The sequence below is a fragment of the Pundamilia nyererei genome, unplaced genomic scaffold (genome assembly GCF_000239375.1).
Source record: "Pundamilia nyererei isolate P.nyererei 1_Seehausen unplaced genomic scaffold, PunNye1.0 scaffold00106, whole genome shotgun sequence".
NCBI classification, from domain to species: Eukaryota; Metazoa; Chordata; class Actinopteri; order Cichliformes; family Cichlidae; genus Pundamilia; species Pundamilia nyererei.
This window is the reverse complement of record NW_005187507.1, coordinates 322,974-345,906: the sequence shown is the minus strand read 5'-3', so window position 1 is coordinate 345,906 and position 22,933 is coordinate 322,974. Positions and strand designations below refer to the sequence as shown.

The window sequence follows — 22,933 nt, the reverse complement described above, 5'->3', positions numbered from 1 at the left end:
ACACAGGACACCGAGCGAAACAACACAAACACAACCTGTTTGAACAGGTGAGTTTTAAGCTGCTCTTTATAGGCTGTCACAGAGTCACGGGTGCAAAGCGAGAGTGGGAAGCTGTTCCGAAGTTTGGAAGTTAAAATTTGGAAGTCCCAATCACCCTCAGTTACACAGAATCACAGGAAGGCTCTTATCCAGGGATCCGAGAACCTGGTTTGGAGAAAAGTGGGAACCAAGATTTTAAACTGAAATCTACATCCAACAGGAAGCCAGTGCAAAAGTTTCAAAAATAGGGTGATATGTAAAGATTTATGGCAGTAAGTTAGTCAGTTTACCTGTGATGATTGTTTACTGTCGCTATGACAATCGCAACAGCAAAAACATCCATCAAAATGTCAGGAACGCCTGCCATCACATCAGTGTGAATCCTGACTTACTGTTACAAGCCTGGACATTTAAACATTTAGACAACCTAATCCACAAATCACCACATCCCAACAGCTCCTCTCACGAGTGGTGGGTCCCCAGCAGGATTGACTCATTTGAAATGAGTCCTGCCAACCACCACGTGTCTCAGCTGGCTTCGAAACACCTATTTGCACTTGTAATATGAATAATATGCAGGATCTTAACCTGTCAAGTATTCAGTATAAAAAGTCCTCAAATAAATGTGAGAGAAAATGTATTTTTACAGGTTTGCAGTAACATAACAAAGGAATGGAGATGAAGGAATACCTTGAGCGTTAGTTAAAATGTATTGTTTTGGCTGCAGTGTGTGAAGCTGTGTGCGATGCTGATGAGCATTCATATCAGAGAGGGTTGTGTTTTGGAGGAAGACACTGAGGCGGAGCCACCTGGTGGTCTGGGCGGACAGCAAGCAGGTGGGATGCTAAAGAGACTGCAAACACTGGGTGCATGTAATGACCCCTAAAATTCAACCAGACCGACAAGCGTCTTCCAGCTGGGGCAAAACCTGCGGCTAAACCTCCAGACAGCAAGCCCACTGGGAGGATGAATTAGCCACTGAGTGATGAAGCAGTGTCAGCACACAGCTGTGCAATAGACCCACTGTTATCTTTGAGTGATCATCAACAATCAGCACACTCTTCAGCGTGTCCGCATCATCATTCAAAACCTAGTGAAGCACGGAGGAAAGGTGGGGTCGGATGAAGGAGTGGAGGGACTGGAGACGGCATGAGCATATCTGTATGTCTGTCTGAAGGCTCGGTGATGGAGCACTTTCTGTCTGGAGAAACTGCATTTTGTCACAATATTGATTGCTTTAGTGCCCTAATTGAGGCTGGACTGCATGGCTGAATGGTTGATTATTGGAGGAGGGAGGGTGAGTGTACTCAGCATACCCCCTTCAGCTACATCTTAGGTTATTTTTAGCTGCATGGCTCCTAATGCCCTCTTGCTCTTCCAGACCACTCACTGCGTGAGCTAAAAGCAAGATCACGGAGTCACCCCTGGCTATGCCATGCTGACCATTAAATATAAATCTACACAGTCCATTTTCAGAGCTCTAACTCAAAAATAACTTCCCCTGAGAGATGACTGGCAGGACTTTCAAACTGTGGATTTCTCCCAATGCTGGAGCACTGAGTGTCCTCTACTGCAGCCTTTCTAAAAACCAAAAACACTAAAGCTAGAGATAATAAGATGTTCTGTTCTGCAAATGATAGCTTTTCCTTTTTAAAATTGATTATTTTTAATGTGATGTTATTTCAGATTTTAAAGACTGCTTTGCAAAAATAATGCATTAGTTGGAGGCGGCGATGGATGGCAAGACGATGGTCAGACACCAGGTTTTTTGGTGTCAGTTTCTAGTATTGAATTTGTATTTTATCTCTATTTAGCAGATCTGAATCTGTGCAATGCATCAATACAGTCGCTTCAAACTAAGATGACAAAAACCAGGTGGTTTTCATAAGGGCTCGCAACAGAAGGTACCTCCATATGTTTGATTTAGCAGATGTTTCGCATCGGATGCCCTTCCCATCCCAATGGGATGTGTCTCCTCCCATAATAAAACCAAGGGATCTTTTGCTTGTTAGGCCATATTACCAAGAGTCAAAGTTGTAAAATGGAAATACACAAGTTGGGACTATTATTGCTGTGTGACACGTAAAGTTGAGCAGGAATAGAAGCAGCCAATGAGGCAGTCGGGGTAAGCAAGCGACCTACAACTACAACCAATGATGCATTCAATTCACCAACCAAAACCCTGTGTCCTCCGTAGAGATTTTTGTATTCATACAGTTGGTGTCACATTTATTTCATCTTTTACCAAGACTTGTGCTTTTCTACGGTCTGCAGTAACCCAATCATTTACGGTGCAGGGGGAGTTCAGATGTTTGCAGTAAAAATCCTTCCCAACATATGTTCAAAGCCCTGACTATTGTTTCATAAGCCTTGCCTTTATTTTCCACTTGAAAGCTTAGATGTGTCACTCATACTTAAACTGAACGGCTTTCTGTTCTCCGACAGCTCAGCTCAAATTTCTGCCACAGACTGTGCTGACTGCGTCGCCGCATTAAACCCCCAAACCCTCTTCAGGAACACACATCTGTGCTAATGGCTTCGCAAAAGCGACGTGTCTGCTGCAGCGATAATGACTCATTTATGCTTCAATTGCAGCATCGCTGAAAGTAGAGATTTAGTTGCATGTACTGGATGTGTGAGCTGTCACTGGGTTAACGTGGATGTATCCAGATAGGAGCACGTTCAGGGCATACTCTGCAAGTGAAGGGAAGCGTTCACCCCCACCACCAAATATCTGTTTTATAGCCAAATAGCTGAGTGGCAACCATTCACCAACTCTGGCAGACAGACTGCTCTCCAAGCCCACCCACTCATTTAGTGGGTTAATACAGAGATCACCAAACGATTTCGAGTCTCTGATCTTTGCCTCTGTGTATGGAAACTCGCTGGTGTCAAGTTCAGGGAAGGCACGGACCATTAAAATGCAATTAATCAATAAAACAATAATAACAAATGGACTATGTTAGTCGGCTCAAGATCAAAACTGATATCAGATCCAAATATTGAATCCCCAGATTCAGTGCATGTTCTTTTATTAATTATATTGAGTTTCATTCTTTGAAAACTTTGTTTCTACTGTTCACTGTCAAAAAAGATGTTAACAGTGGGCGTTGGAATTAAGAATGTTGGTGTTTCTTTAGTTAAAAAGACCAGAATAATCATTTGACATTGTTGACATTAAGCAGATTTTAATTTAGTGAGTGTGAGCTACTACTTTTGTTTTATTCTATTATTTCACTGCTGTAAAAGCCAAATTCCTCTGCAGGTATCACATTTTTAAGTTCTGAAGGTGAAGATAAGTATTTTGCTCCAGGGGACACCTGAACTAACAGATCCAGCGGGATAAGCTTCAGGATGCTGGTTATTTGGGATCGCAGGGGCTCAGTGAAGCCCAAAGAAAGGCAGACTGAGTTAAAGCTGCTCTGTGAGTGTCAGAGCCTCTCATATGATCATCTATCATCCGTTCCTCCCTTATGACTTCACTGTAAAGAATTCACCAGAGCCAAAACTCTGATAAGATGTCAGGAACTTATCGCACTGTATGCATGTGGAGCCCAGCTGAGCTCACTGCTAATAGGCCGCCATCAGATCTCCGCTGAGACCACTGAGAGACGTCTGGCCCAGAAACAAAGGCCAGGAGAAGCAAAAGAGAAAGGTGAAGAGATAGGGAGGATATCTGGACTGCACACGACCTCTCCAAAACCAACACCTGATGTTTTTTCTAGCCAAGTGGGATAGAGTCTGGCTGCGTGTTAAGCGCTCCACCTCAGATGACCAGTCTGCCTGCTGTGGCTGAACTTTTGCTCGTCTGCTCCCTCCACCATCACCACCACTTCCTCCTCCTTTTCCTCTGTCTCTGCCAGACCCATGCCAGCTCTCCCTCATTCGTGCTTGCATTGGCTGTGTGATACTCCTCCGAACACCACAGACCACAGCACATAAATCCTGAGGGAAGCAGCACGAAGCTTGAAGCTTCTCCTCAGAAAGAGATGGAAAGGCACAGCGAAAAATATTCAGCGTAGAAAGAAACTAAAGAAGATTCAAACAGAAGCATTAACGACTTTTTGAATGCCAACAGTAATACCACAGGGACTCATTTATACTAGCATTTGCATTTTTTTTAATATAAGACCATCTCACTGTCAGAAACTATAAATATTCACTGTTTCTTTAATATTTTTTTTAATTCTGAAATGGCAATTACATCTTCATTTGGTCCCTGACTCCACAGGAAAAACCACAGGCAATTAAAAAAGTTCACAAAAAAGCAAATTCAACTTTTATTGCTGGTTTTTGATCCAGCTGTGGTTAGAGACGGCCATCCATCATAATTTACTCTCCAAGTCTTGGTGAGCGATCTCGTCTACAGTGATGATATAAAAGATAGATGATGTTGCCACATCCACACACAGTCTAATGGTCTCACAGCTCGGAACACATACACACTTTTTCTTTTAAAACATACAACTTAATACCACCTTACCCGACTTACATGATATCTATTCACTTCTATCTGCAAGCCTGCCAACATATGTGGACTATCTGCAAATCTGTATTAAAACTGTCTATTTTACAATGTTACATTTTTTTAAAAAAGTGAAAAATATTATGTAAAACCATAAAACTGAGGTATTAGTGTTTATGTGTTTTTCCCATATCTATTTGTATTCAGTGTGTTAGCTCCTCCGGTCTTTATTTTTGGTGAAATCTGTTTTAAATCATCCTCTCTTTAGTATCATAATGGTTATTTTCAGACTTCAAAAATGTCTCTACAAGGCCTTAGAAGGTTTCATACAACTTTTACACTTCTGACAGTGGCTAAACTGGCTTCATCTGCAAAATTACTGGAAAAACAAGACTGCAAGAACAAAAACGCCAACACATAAGCCAATCAAACTTTGCAAGCTGTGCATGACAGATTCTGATTTTTTATGCTCTCTCTCTCTTCCGTTAGCCTGTTATGTCCTGCTGGACCTTGAAGAATGCGTGCATATTTTCAGAGCTTCCCTTGGTGAGAGACTTGAGCTCTGATGCTGTCCATCGGCCAGCTGATCACAGGCAGCAAAGCGACAACGCAAACAGGCAGGGAAACACAGAGCAGGGGATAAAATTCCCACATAATCTGAGCAGATGAATCCCATCTTCTCAATGCTGCACGACAACAGAGAGACTCTTCAGCAGAAACATTCAAATCAAGCAACACTCCTGCACCCAAGTGTTGCATTTATATCCTGCCAAAATGAAGGATGAAAATCAGTATGTATCTCATAACAAAGCATGAGATAAAATAAGAGGACTAGTTCGGTGTTTTAGGATTTTTTTTTCCTGCTGATCTTGCAAAGCTTTAGATTTTTTTTAAAGCCTAGTTGTTTTGAAAGCTGTGTCTTTCCTTTGTTCCCTGGTTTCTCCTCTATTTTAACACCCTCAAGTTTCTCTTTACTCACTCCAGTCACTGCATACAATTATAACCATCTACCAATGTAACCTGGCTACCCAAAGCCTGATTAAGTGGACGGGTCTTCACACATACATGCTTTGACCATGAAAGAATTATTTTGCTGTCTTAGCTACTGCTTCATCACTTCACCTCCTCTACCTGCAAAGACAGAGTAAAGTGAGACTTTATAGAACAGAAACTATACAGTTTTATCTTTAAATTCTAATATTTCAATTCCACTACTGTATAAATAGAACCCAAGCCTTTTTATTGCAGCTCAAGAGGTAGAGCAGGTTATCTACTAATCGGAAGGTTGCTGGTTCAATCCCTGCCTGCTCCAGTCTGCATGCTTTGGGCAAGATACTAAACCCTGAATTGCTCCCAATATGTTCATCACAGTGTGAATGTTAGATAGAAAGCACTATATACGATCCTTTAACCATTAATTAAGAAGGATGTGTAGAAACTTTTCTTTTTGGCTTCCCACAATTAAATTAACACCATTGAGCAATAGCTAAAATGCATGCTCTGCCAATTAAACCATAAAGTAAAGGCAAATCAAGCGTTCTCTCAAATCTAATCATCACTCGTTGTTTGGCTCAAGAAGAATTCACATGCAAGATTTGAGCATAAAAGCAGTGTTCTGTTTACAACGTTTTGTGATTATCATGATTATGAATAGTTTCTTCCAGTAATTAGCCACAATCATGCAGCCCTGCTCTACATAATTAAAATAGATCAACCGATTTCAAACTTGTTATTAAATCATCAGATACTTGCAGACCATGAACCACCTCCTGTTAACAGTTGAAGAAAAGTCAGGAGATCACTAACGTCAGTACAAGTCGTCCTCTGGGAACCACAAACGTCCGTTTAATATTTCATGGCAATCAAGCCAACAGATGTTAAGATATTTCAGTGGACCAGCTGTTAACCAATTACACTTCCAGTATAACTATATAACAGGCGATTTTTTTAACATTTGAATGTAACACTTGCTCAGAAAGAGCTGCACCTTATTCACACTTAAGAGTAAGCACTGACTGCCAAACCCCGACCCCGCCGTGACCTCTGAGCAGCTGCCCTCGGCCCTCTTCTGCAGCACAGAGGGACTCAAAGACAAGAGCAGGGCTCGTCTGCCAAAGAAACGGGAACGTCACAGCATATCTCCTCCGTTTGCTTCACAGCTGCGCAGAAAAAACAGCTGAGGTAGCCTTTCCCGCTCTTTCTGAAATCACGCTCGCTCAAATTCGTAACCGTCTGCTTGAACACATCCGCGAGGACGCCGTGCCGACACACTCCTAACAAAGACATCTACACATTTTGGACTAAAGGAAAAAAACATGTTAAAGGCAGTCAGAATAATTACCACATGATAAAAGGCTCTTTCATGTACAAAATCTGCAAATATGTCAAGTACAGCTGCCTTGCTCTCATTGAAGTCATCCTCTGAGATTCTTCTAATAAGGAAAATAACGTTTCCATTTATAACTCGTCTGGCTCGCGGACTTGCACCAGAGAGAAATGGCAAAACATCTGGATTATCTAATTTTAGCTTCTTCTCAAACAGATTAATGTTAGGGTACACAAACCTGAGTTATTAGCTGGATTTCAGGGCTGAGGACTTGCATCAAGAGTGTGTAAAAGCACAGCCCCGAAATCCACGATTATAACCCTGAAAGTCTCTCTCCTGTTACATCGGAGTTGGATCCGTGATGGTTTTCTTTCCCGTGTCAGCCTTTCCACTAATATTTCAAAGCTTTAACTGCAGGTCAGCTTTGGAACAGACGTCTCCTGCACAATATCTTCTTTCATTCTGCAGTCAGACAGCTGGATGGATTTCAGCACTGAAGACAGTCAGGAGAGAGTGTCTAAAAGCAACATCACATCTCCATCATACAACTGACTGTGGATCTCTCGCTTTTGCCTTTACGAAAAGCATCTTTTCTATTTGGATAACCTGAAGGGAAGCAGTCAGATACCACGTGTGTTCACTGGTACTGCTGAGTAAGCTCCGATTATTCCCAAATACATGAGCAATAAGGAGGCTCTCGAACCTACCAGCGGCTCCAGAATCAATTTCACTGATCAAGGCTTGGGCTTGTATATAAAACTGATGACGGTACAAGAAAGTGAAGCCAAACTAGGCCCAGTGTTTCTCTCAAACAGACTTTACTTGGGCAGGCTGGACGGGTGCATTTTGTGACTCATTGTAGCATTTCTTTCACCTGGCTTTTATTCTGAAATTTGATGGCTAACAAACTAGTTCCAGAGTTTTTATAGTTTGGCATTTTTAAAGAAGTATAGTTTTACTGTTAGTTTTAGTCTCCTCAGTTAATATTAATATATAACTAAAATATTTTATGATATCTAATAACCCCCGGCTAGCTCCAGCTCTTCCTATCTCACGTTTCCCCGCAAACTGGCTGGACACGTAGCTAATGTTGTGCTCATGAATGTCATTGGGTTGCTGTCCAGAAAGTCCATCGCCCTGCAAACGGCGCTTCTCTAACGTCGCTGACAGCGGTTCTTGTTCTGTGAGCTAGACCGCCGCCCAAACCAAAACCTTCAGCAGGTGAAGAGCAGCTCAGAGAGACTTCAGAAGTGAACTAGGACTACTTCCTGCAGTTGCAAGTTACTTGCTGTGGGAGCTGTGCATTAAACCTACACAGCTGGCAAAAAGCAATGCCAGCATTTATACTTACGTACGTATTGCTCTACAGTTTTGCAGACAAAACATTTGTTGGCAGTGGAAAGTGTCTGCCCCACCCAATGTCAAACAAATCCACTTAAAAAAAAAAAATCAAAGATGTTTATAACTACAGAAAGTAGTTCAATTTAGCTGAAAGAAAAGAACAAAACAAATAATATATATATTATACTGTAAGGTGCTTAATAAAGGATAAACCATCTGTATCATTTTCAAACCACATGAAGAAAATACAAAAGAAATGTATAAACCACCATAAAAACTAAAATTAGTCTTTACACACTGTACGACACATCACACCTTTAAGGCTCTTAAAAACCTCTGGAGCTTTGAGGTTAGAAACCCATTAGCTTCCTAATAATATCCCTAGTCTTTAGGGATATTATCTGAAGGCACTAAAGCGTATAAACACAACAACAGACTCAGAGAGGAAGAGAAGATGAGGTCCATCTACAAATGTAACCACCAATTTCAGCGTCCGGTATTTACAGTCGATTTGGAAGCAGACATGTTTCGAACTTCCCACTGACAGCGCTGTTCTTGGAGAAGGGAGACAATGAACGGGAACGGAGCCAGCGAGTCCCGCGTGACCTTGACTTGTTGCAGGTCGGTGGTGAAGCTATTCTAGGGATTTCATAAACAATACGCTCCCACTTTGCTCGTAATACATGAGCGCACAACAATGCAGGTTTCACTCTCAGCGCTGTAATGGATAAAACACAAGTGTGAGAGCAAAACCACCGCTGCGCGCCGACGACCAGCGCAGTGTGATGCAACAGCCTGCGAACACACTTCAGCAAATGTCACAAAGAAATTAACACACCACAGTATCTTTCTGTTCTTCTGACGCTGTGGTCTAGTGATGGAAAAAAAATTAAATGTGAACAGTTAATTATTCATTCATAAGGATGAAACTACAGGACAGAAGGAAGCTGTAATAACCTTAAAATATTTAGCCTCCAGTTTTTAGCTTAATCTGGCAATTGCAACGCTACAGTCTACCTTTTATGAAAGTTCACACCCATGGCCATATTCAAACTATAAAGATTTCGCTCTCTGGTTAAATATCACCATCACTTTAAAATCCCATGTAGAACACATATCACAAAAATTGAAGACATACATTGGAGTTTTGCTGCTCACCACAGTGGATCATCTGCATGTCTAGCATCCTCCCCTGCCACACCCACCCTCACCATGTCCTCCTTCATTACATCCGTGAATCTTTTCTGTGTTTTTCCTCTTTTCCAACCAGCTGGAAACCTGGTTGGAAATGGTCGGTTTAATTCTAGACTGAACTGGTGGAAACACTCTGATCAGCTGCTAAATCAACTGACTTCTTCTTTGAATGGATGCCAACATCACTTTCTTGTATTCACCTGAAACCTTGCTGCGTTGAAGATTAAGTTGACTGCAGGTTTAAAAGTGTCACCACTGCACAATTAGAAAAAAGTGGCTGCAATTAGCTTTTTAACAAGCTAATTGCTTGTTAAAAAGTTTAGCCACCATGCACAATGCAGCGCCTGCTCCATACATCCCCCTTCAGCTCTGAGGGTGGGAAGGGGGTCATACAATTAGGCCACCACAGCCCAAGGGGGAAATGGCAACAGTCACGTAGGGGGAAATGTGAGACAGATTAACCCTTTCAGTAGAACTCCACCCCTATTTCAGGAGCTGGCCTACAAGTTCTTCCTGTGCATCATAAAGGGGAAATGGACAGCCTCGGATTGAGTGTTTATTATTACATAGGAGGCAAGAGGATATGTGTGACGTCACAATAGTATTGTACAACCGTCTGGGAAGGAGGGACAGGCCAAAAAAAGGTCAGAATACGTGAGGTCTGGGATGGCGGCGTAGGTTTATACTAACTCAGGGTGGTCAGAGATGACTGCAACACACAAAAATGTCAATGAAGATATTTGGGATGCAGGAGACTAAAGAAAGTCAACACACACACACACACACACGCGCACACACACACACTGAGAGGCCTGAGTTGTGAGAAACGTCCTGGACAATGTTCCATTGAAGGGAGGAAGACAATAAAGCCTACAGATGTGCTGCTTCTCTCAGCCTTTTTCTAGGCAGCATACCAGGCTGTCGGAGTAAAATACCAGCACAGAATAGCTCACAGAAAGCCAAACCTACAGTGCAACACCCTGACATTTTGGTGAAATAGCTGAAATCCCCCTAGTGAAAATCCCTACACAGGCGTGATGTGTCCGGCTGTGACAGGGCTGAGCTGGGAGTCTTCCCGGCATTTTTGTGGGTTAAACATGCAGCTTGGCTTCCACTAGAAAGACATACCAGACGTGTGAAGCATTCAGCTCCTTCCTGTCTAGAAGCTTGAGAGATGGTGCTTACAGAAACAGCAGCTTCGATACGGCTTATGCTCACATCCTTTTCAGGCTGCACAGACTTTAACTGGGCTGTCTGATGTCTTAGTTTTAATCCAGAAATCCACAAAAAAAAGAATTAGCTTATTGACAGACAGTCAAAGATAACAGGAGAGCTGTCACTTCCTGCGAGGTTTCCCCCAGGTGTTTCCTATGCACCGTGTCAGCAACATGCCCCTTACGTCACTCTGGACCCTCTTAACCTAACCCTGCCCATGAACCTGAAAGTTGAGGTGACCGTCAGAGGTGATTTAACCAGACCATGACACTGCCAGCAAGGAAGGATAGACAAAGGCAGGCAGGGTACAGGGTTTGTTCTGCTATTCAGATGTGAAAAAGTCACACAGACCCGCAATCCAACAGCAATTCAGCGAAGTGCAGCGTGGTGGGACAGTTGTCTGCGCTCAGTTAACAATGCAGCAACAAGGCACTGAATACAGCCCCCCGGAGAATCGCAGCATTGCCAGCTCTGCCAGCTCTGCCAGACTCAGAGCGACGAAAGAAAAGAGCGGAATTACACAGTTTTGTGAGAAAACGAGGAGAGAAAAAAAATGAAGCCGAGTCACGGCTCATTGGCCTCTTCGGCAAACTCAACTCTCAGAGGTGAGCCGCAAACAAACATGGAAAACAGTGAGAAAACAATGAAAAATGAGTAAAGTGGAATGCAAAATACTGACTGTGCTGTTGGTTTAGCAAAGGTCAGTGAAATAATGTGACACAGTTGGTGGTTTAGTGACTGGAGATTAGGTGGGTAATACAACAAATTCTGCAACAGAGTCGGGTTAGTAGGTCGTCTGACGCCAGTAAATGTGACAGGAGTCCGAGAAAAAGCACAACTTTTAAACATTTCTACACTTTTCTTCATTATCAAAGCTAAACCAGTGATAGCGGTCAGTACATTAATGCCGATGGCAGGAAAACAGAGACCATGATTAGAGATGAGCTGAAAAGAAAGGATTGAGTATTAAAGTCAATTTTTAAGCTGTGCATCTGCAAGCTGCTTTGCAACCCACCACTGCCCCAGCTCCTATTTCATGATATATGTGATTTAGGCCACGTCTACACTAATCTGGTCGTCTAAAAACGCTCCGCATCCACACTATCATTTTCAATCGTTTCCGAACAGTTGTTCATCCACACTGAAACGACTGAAAACGTTTGCGTTGCTGTATTGCACATGCGTGAAACGTAAGACGATTCGACCTACCTCATTTCTGTCTGCCGTTTATTTACTTTCCAGCTCTTTGAAACTTTGTTTTTTAAATGGACTAACAATGAGGTGGAGTGTTGCTGCAAGTAACACAAAAGTACAAAGTTGCAAAAGCGAGTGAGAATTAAAGAATTTGAAGAAAAGCTATCTGGAGCATGTACAAACTGATATTAATCTTTAACAATAATTGCAGGTTAGTCAACCAGAAAATGAACCAACTGATCTACACAAAGCCAAAAAAATTACAAATCCTCACTTTAAGGATTTGAGAGTGTGTTTCTTCAGTCACAGCAGTTTTGCTGGAGTGCAAAAAGGAAAACTCCGTCTTCTCCTTTTGCTCCTCGGTGGACTTTTAAGTTTTATTACTGCTGGAAGATATTTAAGAGATTTACGTTGTGAATCAGAGCTAGGTGTCATAACCGAAGACTCAGCAACATCCTCACACACATCGTCTCCCCAGCGTTTTGCCCTTTATGCTGAACCTGCTTTCAATATTTCAGCAAACTGACGCACTTCCTGAACCGTCCCCAGACCCTGTTCTGGTCCAGGCGTGACCAGAAGTCTACCCCCGCACACATGGGAAGGCAAGGGAGGACGGAAAGGGAAGAAAAGGGGAGAGTATGAGGCAGGGAGTGAGAGGGATGGAGCAAATCAAAAACAGATGCTTGTACACGTGTGATTCAGCATTGCAAATCTGAGCCGAGTCGAAGCCCAGCGAATTCCTCCTGCGTCTACTTTTCACACTGTCGGGGTAACGGCTTCATATTTTCGTTGGATGTGCAGTCACTTTTCATTCCTCGGGTAGCGACAAACAGCCACAGCTGCACTGTGAAATTCCCACTACAGTCGATAACATTATCCTATGTAGCTGTGAGCTGATGTTCACACACCTGGAAGCCACCCAGCCAGGGAGGCTTTCCATGCAAGCCCGGTCATCAGGGGAGCCATTATAGAGACATGACATTAAACAGAGAAAGCTCTCCAGTCACATCTTTCTATCTGTCCTATTAAACCTCAGTCAAAATCTCTGTGAAGCTTATTTTATGTGTAAAGAATTCAGTGATAAAAAATCCCTAATATGGGTTATCATGTCTGCTTTCTGTGAGTCTGCTGACAAATGACGCAGAGCCATAAGCTCACAGCCAAACCCAGAGGACAGCTTCTCACATGCTGCTGCTTTCCACTGGAGGGCAAGTTTAAAAAATAAATAGCATATCAAAAACACAGCTGACGCATGACAGGCCACAAGATCGAAGCAGGTCAGCCACCACACGCTGAGGACATTAGGTATTTCTGATTGTCTGTCATTAAGAGATCAATTTTGGATGGCAAAGCAGATTTTTATCATCCAAACCTTTTGTCATTTTTCTGTATTGCCCAATCATGAGCGAAGGCATTAAAAAAAAAAAAAAAAAAAAAAAAGAATACCAAGAAAAAAAATCCATGATGCAAAATATTTTTATGCTTTTTACACCCCGTTTCAGTAAAACTGACACAGCATTTCATAAAAAGATCAATCATGGTCAAACATGGTGGTGGCAGTGTAATGTCTGGGGTTGCTTTGCTGCGTGAGGATCTGAACAACTCGTCATAATTGATGGAACCAGAAAATCCTGAAGGAGAATGACGGGACATCCATTCGTCCAAGTTCACCTCTGAATGGCTCGATACAAAATCAAGGTTTTTAAGTGGCCCAATCACTGCAAAGTTCAGAAGGAAATTAGATTCAAATGCTTTGCCGGACCTTAAACAAGCTGTTTCTGCTTAAAAACCCTCAAATGTCGCAAGACTAAACAATTCTGCAAAGAACACTGGGCCAAAATTTCTCAACAGTGTTGTGAAAAACTCTTTGCCAGTTATCGCAAACACTTGATTACAGTTCTTGCTGCCAAGGGTGACACAACCAGTAATTAGGATTGGGGGGCAATTAGTTTTTAACACAGGGCCAGGTAGGTTTGGATAGCTACCTGGTTTTTAAATGATGGAATCATCATTTAAAAACTCGGGAAAACCGCTGTAAATTGTTCAATAAGTGTAAAAAAGTGCAAACAGAATCATCATATTCAAAAGTGCTTTATCTGATTTAAACGAATCACTGGAAAGCAAAACAACCTTATTGCAGATTTTGTGTATTCAAATCAAAGTGGCTGTTTAGCATTCATTAAACTAATTTTCCAGCTGCTAAGTGAACTCCAGAAACATTTCTCCTTTTGCGACTTTTCTCCTCCACAAAGCCCCAGAAACTGTTTTTTCTTTTTAAATCTAATTAAGTCTTTCCATTTAAAATTGCTCAATCCATGAACCCCAGCAAAGTTGATCTAAAAATGTGAGCTGTTGTCCACATTTTAAACAAACTGAATCATCCTTTCTCAAGATTTTTACTTTTCAGTCTGTCCAGTTCTTTCTTTATTTTTTAAATATATTGTTGGGGCAGAAAAACTGGAAGACCAGTGGGATCATATACAGCAAATCAGAGTGGATTCAAACCCATGCCTCTACATTTCTCTTTTGGTATATAGGTCGCCTTCTCAACCTGGTAAGCTAAACCAGCACCCAGCTAGTTGGTTTTAAATACATTTGATTTTTGAGCACATCTTAGAAAACAGCTTAAACTGGGTGCTTAGCTTAAAGTTTGGTAACAGTTAACCAGATCCAGTTATTACAGAAGGTCCACAAAGTTTAGCATTTCAGCATTTAATTAGGACATATTTAATTTGCTTAATTTGTCCAGATGCTGCCATGTAGGAACTTCATTTAGCTGTCGCGTAACTGCTATTTCTTGAACTGAGCAGATGTCGAACTTTGAATAACCCAAAATAAGACAACCCACTAACTGGCGATAGTTGTGTTAAGCTGTGAGCTTCCAAATTGAAATTAAATGGATTTGGTTTGTTTCTTCTGACAAAAGCGGCATTTTTTTTATGCTAACTGGCTGCTAGGCACACTTTCGTACTTTGAGCTTAAACAGACACCCAAAAGTGATGCTAATCCTCTCATCTTACTCCTGGACGGAAAGCAAACGAGACCATTAATTCCTTTAATGTGAAGTGAAAGCAATAAAAAAAGAGAGAAAGAGACAGATGAGAAAAGAGAGGAAGAAAAAGCCACACTGCTGTCCTCACAAATTATGCCGGCCTGTGCTGCAGTACATCCGACAGCTGGAATTCACAGTGTGATTAATCCAACAGGAACGTTATCCAGATTATTTATATTAACTCAAAGTTATACAAACAGCGCTGAGTCACACTGAAGCCCAGGAAGAGCTGAAGGTGAGTAGATGAAACTAGTGCATATTTCTCTATTGCTAGTGACACAGGTTACATAAGTTTTCACTGTTTCCCTTAATTTTTTTGGATGTTTCCCGTCATGTTTTTTCTCTTTGCCAACAGTTGAACAAACACATGATCCGGACTGTCTCTGGGCAAATTGGATCCCTTCTCCTGCATATCAGGGGAAAAGTTGATTTTCTCTTGAAAATTGTACGAGACATCTGATATCTGCAGACATGAAGAATTAGCATCAGATGTTCCATAATCCAATCTGTTGGGAAAAACAAATGCCAAGTTGTGAGAGGTTCTGTTGACCCACACTGTGAAGTAAGACCAAAGGCTGGGATTATCAGCATAAAAAGCTGCTCAGTGTCTGTGTGATACTGTGCTTACTGGCCCAGCTCTTGTTTTCCATCTCTCCTGGCCCGCATTAGTCATTGCTTTTGCCACGAGTTGCGCAAGGAATACTAATCTCAATTTACTACAACTCATCCATCATTTAGTTGCCACAGTGCTGATTCAATGTCTGCGGCGCAGCACGGTCAACCTGCGGAAACACCGGGCGGCTGATCTGAAAGCGAATCGAGAGGAACTGAGCAGCTGTGAGGTCGGGCTATTAGATTTCATTGCACTTGATAAACTGTCCGTGCTCTTGGTCTCTCCTGGCCGTGCAAGCGGCTCTGGGCCTTTGTAATCTCTCGGGACAGATCAGCACAGCACTCGGTATGCGGCGCCCTGCTTTTCACGACTCTTTGTGTGCACAGTGTGTGAAACGTCTTGCTTTTCATTAAAATGAAACGAGGGGGACAGACGAGCGGCCTCCTTCGACACAAAAGGCACAAAAGGGGTGACATCATCTCTGCATCACAAATAGGTTTTACCAGGGATTCAATTCCATTTACACAAATCATCAATTAACTTTCAGGATTTAGACGCAGAAATAGTCTAACTTAGGTATGCAAGAGGGGTTGGCAACCTTTACTATCAAAGGAGAATTTGGGCCACATTGTAGCCAAAAAACAAGAATCAAAAACGAGAATCAAACGCATATTTATCCTTTTTAATATATACTATTGAGGTCTGTACCATCAGGTGGCTTTGACGTGCAATTCAGTTGGTGAAATATTCACTTTCTCCTTTGACTCAATGTGTGACGAGCAAGAGGCAGGTCTGACTGCGAAACCACACCCTCAGTGTCACCAGCTAATAGGTGGGTGATTGACAAATTACCCTCCTCTCTTTCTTTCCTTACTAAATATAAAGTCTTGAGCAGTCAGTCAAGTTCAAAAGAGACCCATTCAGCTGCTGTGTGACCTTTTCTTTTTCACAGGTCGTCATTAGCTGCCTGACAGCGACACATCCAATCACAGAGTAACAGAGCATCCCTCCGGCTTATCCACCACGGCACCAACACTGCGTCAAGTTCAAGGACTGTGTGCTCGTATTTGGCTTATCTCCACCTCTCACAGTAACACTGCTATCCAACTCCCAGTGTGAGAAGGCATCATCAGTTTTAATTTGCCCATCTTTATATCCATCGAATGGTCTGAACTGGTGAAAGAGACCTAACATAAAGAGACCTCCATCGGAACTTTAAATTTAAAACCAAAGCTTTTAATACCACAACGAAAACAAAATCAAGCTCCCTCTGTAATAATAAAACAACTTTGAGCTTTTCTTCAATAAAGCAAAAAAGGTGATCTCAGGTCAAGCACTGCAAAAGCAGTCCGTCTCCTGAGCTCTGTCTTACAGATGTGTTTATCTGCTGCTTTTGTGTTTGCAGAGACATATTTCTCCTTTAATAATCCACCTTCCTGCGGCTGCTCTCCTGATGCTTTGGAGCATGCAAGAGCTCTTCATCTGGTCTCATTTTAAAAAGATAAAAGCCTCTCCAGCTAATAGCGCTGCACATTCTCAACAGGAGAGCAGCAACGATGCAATTATAAAGCCATATTTCCCTGTGTATCATCAGATCTGTTTTTGATGACACCATTTGGATATTAAGCCTGCAGGTGTGTCACCTCGATGTTGAGTTTTTGAGCGGGCAAAATGTGGGGCAATCCCTGATTGAGACACGCGTCCAACCTACTGCTCTGTGCTGACTTAATCCACTGTCATTTTCATTACCTGCAACACGCAGAGCTGCTGCCCTTAACAAGACGGTGAAAAAAGCTGAAAGCAAACATCACTGAGCTTTCTCGACATGTGAATCAAGCGCATAGACTTAAAATTAGAACAGCAGGACCAACTTACATTAATGCTGGGGAAGCTGGCAGAAAAGGATCTAATGTATGACTCTCACAGGGAAGTCATTAAACTGAACTTCATGTTTCCACATGAGCATAAATATACAATAAGATACACAAGAGACGATGTAAATTAATAATAAACTAAGGTTGTGTTAGGAAATGGAACTGACGGGGAGCAGGTGGTTATCAGAGAAGTGTTTTTTGTTTTTTTTCCTTTTACAATTATGGCGCGTTCCCCACCCTCGATTGGCCGGGAGTCACCATTCTGGGAGGAGCACTCTTGGCTGAGCAGAAAGGCCACTGACACAGATTCAAGATGGAAGCAGGTCAGTCGGAAATAGAGCAGAAGCAACAAGACCATGCCGGAGAAATCCCTTCCAGCAGCTGGAGACGTAGAAACACAAGCTTGCTAAACACAAAGATGATCCGTCACAGTCGTGAACCGAGACGCCTGGATTCATCATGACACAGAGCATTTAAGATGATTCTGATACCATTAAGAATTTAAAAAACCTTGCAATTATAAAGATTTATTAATTCATGACAGAGCAGCAAGAGCAGACCCAGATATTTTAAAATCAGGGTGTTGAAAGGGTCTTTTACACACGAATCAGTATGCACCAGGAATATCAATCAAACACCAGCTGAAGAAGCAGAGCTGGTGATACATTAAAGGCCATTGGTGACAATTACTTTCATTTAACTTGCTGACTAATTTCTCAATTAGCCATCTGTTCTCTAAAATGACAAAGGAACTGTGATCATTTACTGTATAAATAAGCTGTTATAATTGAGCACAACTCAACACGACATCTTCAAACGCATCAAATCTGGGACATAAAGCAAAGCCTTATGACAGCTAAGATCAAGGACTGACTAAAAACTAATGAGCAAAGCTCTACATGGGCTAACATCAACCTAACATGCATGTCTTCAGACTGTGTGAGGAAGAGAAACTAGACAGGCATGTGGAGAACAAGCAAACTCCAGCTCCAGCTCCTTTTTTAAAATAAATTGCATAAAAGCAGTGAAGCTTTAGTGCACTGGATGTAAATTTGCATGCAGTTACTACACTGTGGAGTCTTCATTATCCTTAGAATCAAATCCAAATCACTGAGAACTTGTTGCTCAGACTATAAAAGGATCTGCTAAACAATGTTTTATTATTTACTAAAATCTCTACTAAACCGAGGCAGTTAATTCTAAAAGACTGTGACATCCTCTCTCCCCTTATCCCGTCATCTGACTGTGTCACACATTCATTTGTTCACTCGTTTTCTCACAGACGCTATGAGACTCAGAAGCAGGGAGCGCCACAGGTCACTGGCCTTGGATTCCCCGCCTGCCGGGGCTCTCTGCTCTGCTGTGACTCAAAGCAAGCCCCTCATCACGACAGCAGCCTTGTCTCAGCTCGCCGCCCCCAGCTGTTGACATGGGAGGGGAAGAAGGATCATCTGGACTCTTTGCCCTGGGCCATTCTGACGCAGAGAAAAGAGTCTGTTTCTCAGCGGAAGCAAGAATCTTGCTGGACAATGGTCATATTTTTCTGAAGGACTGGGAGCTCACTGGAACGGACGCGCCAAAAAACCCGCCAAATCGCAGAACAGCCATTAATGAAACATCCTTTTAGCTTTCAGTAAACTTCTTAAGACTAAAGGATGTGTTAACTGTAAGAGTCCTAATGTTGATTTTTCCTAAAAGTTCAACTAATGTCTGACATTTAGAAAGTCGAGTTAAATAATCACCAAAATATTTGCGATTATAATTTCTGCCATCGTCAAACAGTCGTAATGCGTGAGAAATACTGGGATCAAATTTCTTTTGTGAAAAGAATAAAGGAACACTCATGTGTTTGACTCTCAGCTCTCTCAGTCTGTGACGTCAGACTAACACATCAGTGAGGAGAAAACAGCTCAAACGTTGCTCATTGCCAGTAACATGCCAGAGTAAACACAAACAGAGGGCCTCGTGCTGCAGTGCAATCCTCACAGACCGGTCCAGATGTGTAGAGCATCGCTGGCTGCAGTCTCATATCTGTCCTGAGAGTGAAGGCACCATTTGTCAAAGAGATTTTAATTCTTCATATTGTTTGATGAAATCAAAACTATGTGATATTTGTGTCTGATAGGACTTTCAGATGTGTCATGTTGGGTGATTATAAACACATAAATGTATGATTAGGAACATTCACAGCTTTACGCCTTCACCAGTGTAGGTGCCAGGTATAAACAAACAACAGCATCTGAAAACTGTGTGTGAGATAACAGCTGTACAGGCTGTAATGTCTCCATCTTTTCATCTGTCACTTTGCCTCATGCAGTCCAGAAATAACGAGGGAGGCTATCATCAAGGTTGAGATGGGTTGGACATGTGCAGAGGAAATATAGTGGACAAAGGATGTTGGATATGGAGCTGCCAGGCAGAGGGAAAGGAGGAAAGCTTGGATGATGTGAAGGAGGGCATGCAGAGGGTCGTTGTGACAGAGGAAGATGTTAGTGAGAGTGAGTTGGAGACAGATGATTCTCACTGATTCACCCTTTAAGAGAGATGCTGAAAGAAAAAGAAAGCTGCACCAAGTTTGCATGATATGTTTGTCTTATTCTAAACTGGCAATTTTTGTGATTTGTGATTTCCACATCATGTTTGCGTTTAAACCTGTTTAAATAACAGATTTAAACACAAAAATTGAAGTTTGATCCATCATTCGTCCAATCAATCCACTGCCTTAAATGTCCAAACCATTTCACCCTCGCTTCTCTAACTTTGTCTCGTAAAATGTACAAAAGCAATCTGTTTTGGTCTTTGAAACTAATTACCCACCTCATAGCATCTTCAACAAAGAAAGAAAGAACAAACTGGTCTCCTCATGTCGGTAGTCCACAAACCAGAACATTCTGTCACAGTGGTTACGTACATCTTTTGTATACAGTCTATGTATGTATTTCAGGTTAGGCTACTTTTCTTGCAAGTGTGAAAACAGCACATTAAAGTGGAAGAAGAAGAACCTGACTGTCTGCAGTTTTTGCTCCACTAGCTAATCCATTAATAAGTCATCCAACCTTGAGCTGGGAAACCGAGAAGGCAGCCAAGTGTCAGAGATAATACTTCAAAACTTATTTCCTGCATGATTTTACACGTGTGGGAGGCAGGAATGAATCACGCAAGTCCCAAATGTAAAAAAGACCCGATTTCCCTGCTGCTTCCTCCCAGTCATCCACCTCCAGGGTTGTTACATAACACAGCATACTGTAGCTCCGCTTTTAGCTCCACAAAAGAGCCGTTTGAATGGTGTCTGAAAACACTGTTACAGGCTTCAGCGCCTGCGAGAACATACGTTTACTTTACTTCTTTCAGCATCTCTTCTAGTCATTTAAACATCCTGGGCAGCAGATAAAAGACTCTCCACGCACTGTAAACTGGAGGACGGCTCACTTATGAGAACATCTCTCTGCAGCAGGCAAGGAAAATCTGAAAACATGTGCAGCATAAAAAGGGGAGGAGGTACATTTTCACTCCATATCGGCAGATAGGAGATAACTTTATCCACCCATTCATGACCCAGTGAGGCTTCTCCGAGCTCTGAATAATGAGGACGGTGGCTGTTTAACATGCAGCTTGTCTCACTGTGGCCTCGCCGCACTGCTTTGCATATGAAACGAGGAGGGAGAAGGTCGTGATGTGCCTTCCTCCGGCTCCAGATGGGAGTCATTAAGGTGCTGCTGCCAAGTCGGGAAGTCTTTGATTTGGAAGCAGAGATTTTATCTCAGGGAGCAAACAGTAAAGTTCAGTGAAGTATATTCACTGTAGTAGACTTTTAAGGTACTTTAAATGAGAATTTCCATTTCAGAAGGAAGTGCTGCACATTATCAGAGAGATTTTGCAATAAGCTTTTAAATCACAGCATACTCTATGGCAAAGAATCCCCGTTATTACAGCTGAGGCCCATAACAATAAAAATGTATTTATTTATTTAAGCAGATTAGATAGGATTACACAAAAGTTGAAGTTAGTCTGTGCAATTTGGTTTTTTGCTTAGCACCTTTTAACTACCCATCCTCTTTTTGCACCTTTTTCTATAGTCTGACTTCACATTTTTGAAAATCTAGCACAAAAGAAAATCAGATCACATCATGTTCCTGCATCATGTCCCACATAGCCTTGTTACATACGAGCAACAGAAATTCAACAAGTTGCATTCATTAAAAAAATCTGCAAGAGACAAACTAACTCTGCAGGATTAAAATATACCCAGTACCTAACTTTTGACTGCATTTGCCTGATTTCAACTTGCACTGTTTTTACTTTGATGCACTGGTACTTCATCTCTGAGTATGTCTAAGTATCTTTCAGCACTGCACTGGAGGGGGAAATGACCCTGATTCCCCTCCCCATTTGACCGGCTCTTGACTCTGTTGGAAGCACAGGACCAGGTTTGCTCTTGACTCTGTTGGAAGCACAGGACCAGGTTTAGATGTGGGTGTAGAAAATTCCTTACTTATTTATGTAACCTTTGGAGGACCCCTGTCAGGGGCTTTGGCATAGTCTGTGTGGAAACCTTCAGTTTCCTCTGATCCAGGGATCCCCTACACAATCAGACAGTCTATTCGATCATTTACCTGATTGCTGTAGTGAACGTTTGCTGCTTTTCCTTCTCTTATAAGAAAATTAAACTATTTCAGACCAGTAATCAGCTAATGGGAACATAAATGGGAAGGAGCTCATTCATTATGGAAATCAGTACAGATGATGCCAGGCTCTTGATTAATTCTCGAAAGCTTCGCAGTATTTCCCCAAAAAATATTTAATTGCTTCAGGGGCGGGATAATGATATCTTAGATGTCAAATGGATGCTAATGAATTGAAAACTGGCGCTGTGAGCTCAGATATCAGGAGCTTCAGAGTCAGCCCATGTGACAACTCATGTGGCTGCGTTGCTCATCGTTATCATCGTGCTTACTGTAAGAAACGATGCTGGAAAAAATGCGCACAGTCTGAATGACGCTCCAAACTCGGATTGTAATTTAGCATGTACCAAATAAAAGTGCTGATCACTGTGACAACCAGCGTGGCGCATTTTAATCTGAGAAAACACATGTTAAGATTTAGGGGGGGAAACACCAGCAAATATGGATAGAATTAATGCGTTCAACAGTTCAAGGAGACATTTAGGATACTGAGTTCTCTGCTCTCACCTAAACCGGGGGGAATCTTTAATGCAGTCCTCAAAATCCACCGTCATCTTGGACTGGATTGGAGTTTTCCACGAGGTTAAAACACGGATTTCATCTCCTGGGAGGATTAAAGTAGAGATGCAAGTTAGTCCACAGCGATCTTGTCTGCGTCTCCTGCTCCTGCAGCAGACCGTAGCACGCTGACTCGCTCAGTCCTGCTCTGCTGATCCGGAGCCGCTTCACTCAGTACTAAACCCGTTGATGCTTTCAGCGGCTCCTCACAAACTCGGATTTTAGAGCTTCAAGGTGATGAAAAACACAGTCACGCGGTTTTCATATAGAACGAGTGCTTTAATTTAAACTTGGGGTACTACTTAAATATTATTATTATTATTATTATTATTATTATTATTATTATTATTATTATTATTATTATTATTATCAAATATAAT

General features: G+C 42.0%; 1 protein-coding gene across 3 annotated transcripts in view; it reads right to left on the bottom strand.

The window, feature by feature from the left end:
* The window catches only part of LOC102215470 (arf-GAP with coiled-coil, ANK repeat and PH domain-containing protein 3-like), a 69,370-nt gene extending 46,657 nt beyond the window's left edge, over positions 1 to 22,713 (bottom strand). For all 3 annotated transcript variants that reach the window (XM_005740942.1, XM_005740944.1, XM_005740943.1), the window contains exon 1: positions 22,503 to 22,713. In XM_005740942.1, coding sequence (XP_005740999.1) covers positions 22,503 to 22,549 — 47 coding nt within the window. In that variant the 5' untranslated portion in view covers positions 22,550 to 22,713. The remainder of the gene's footprint in view (positions 1 to 22,502) is intronic.
* Positions 22,714 to 22,933: the final 220 nt, after the last annotated feature.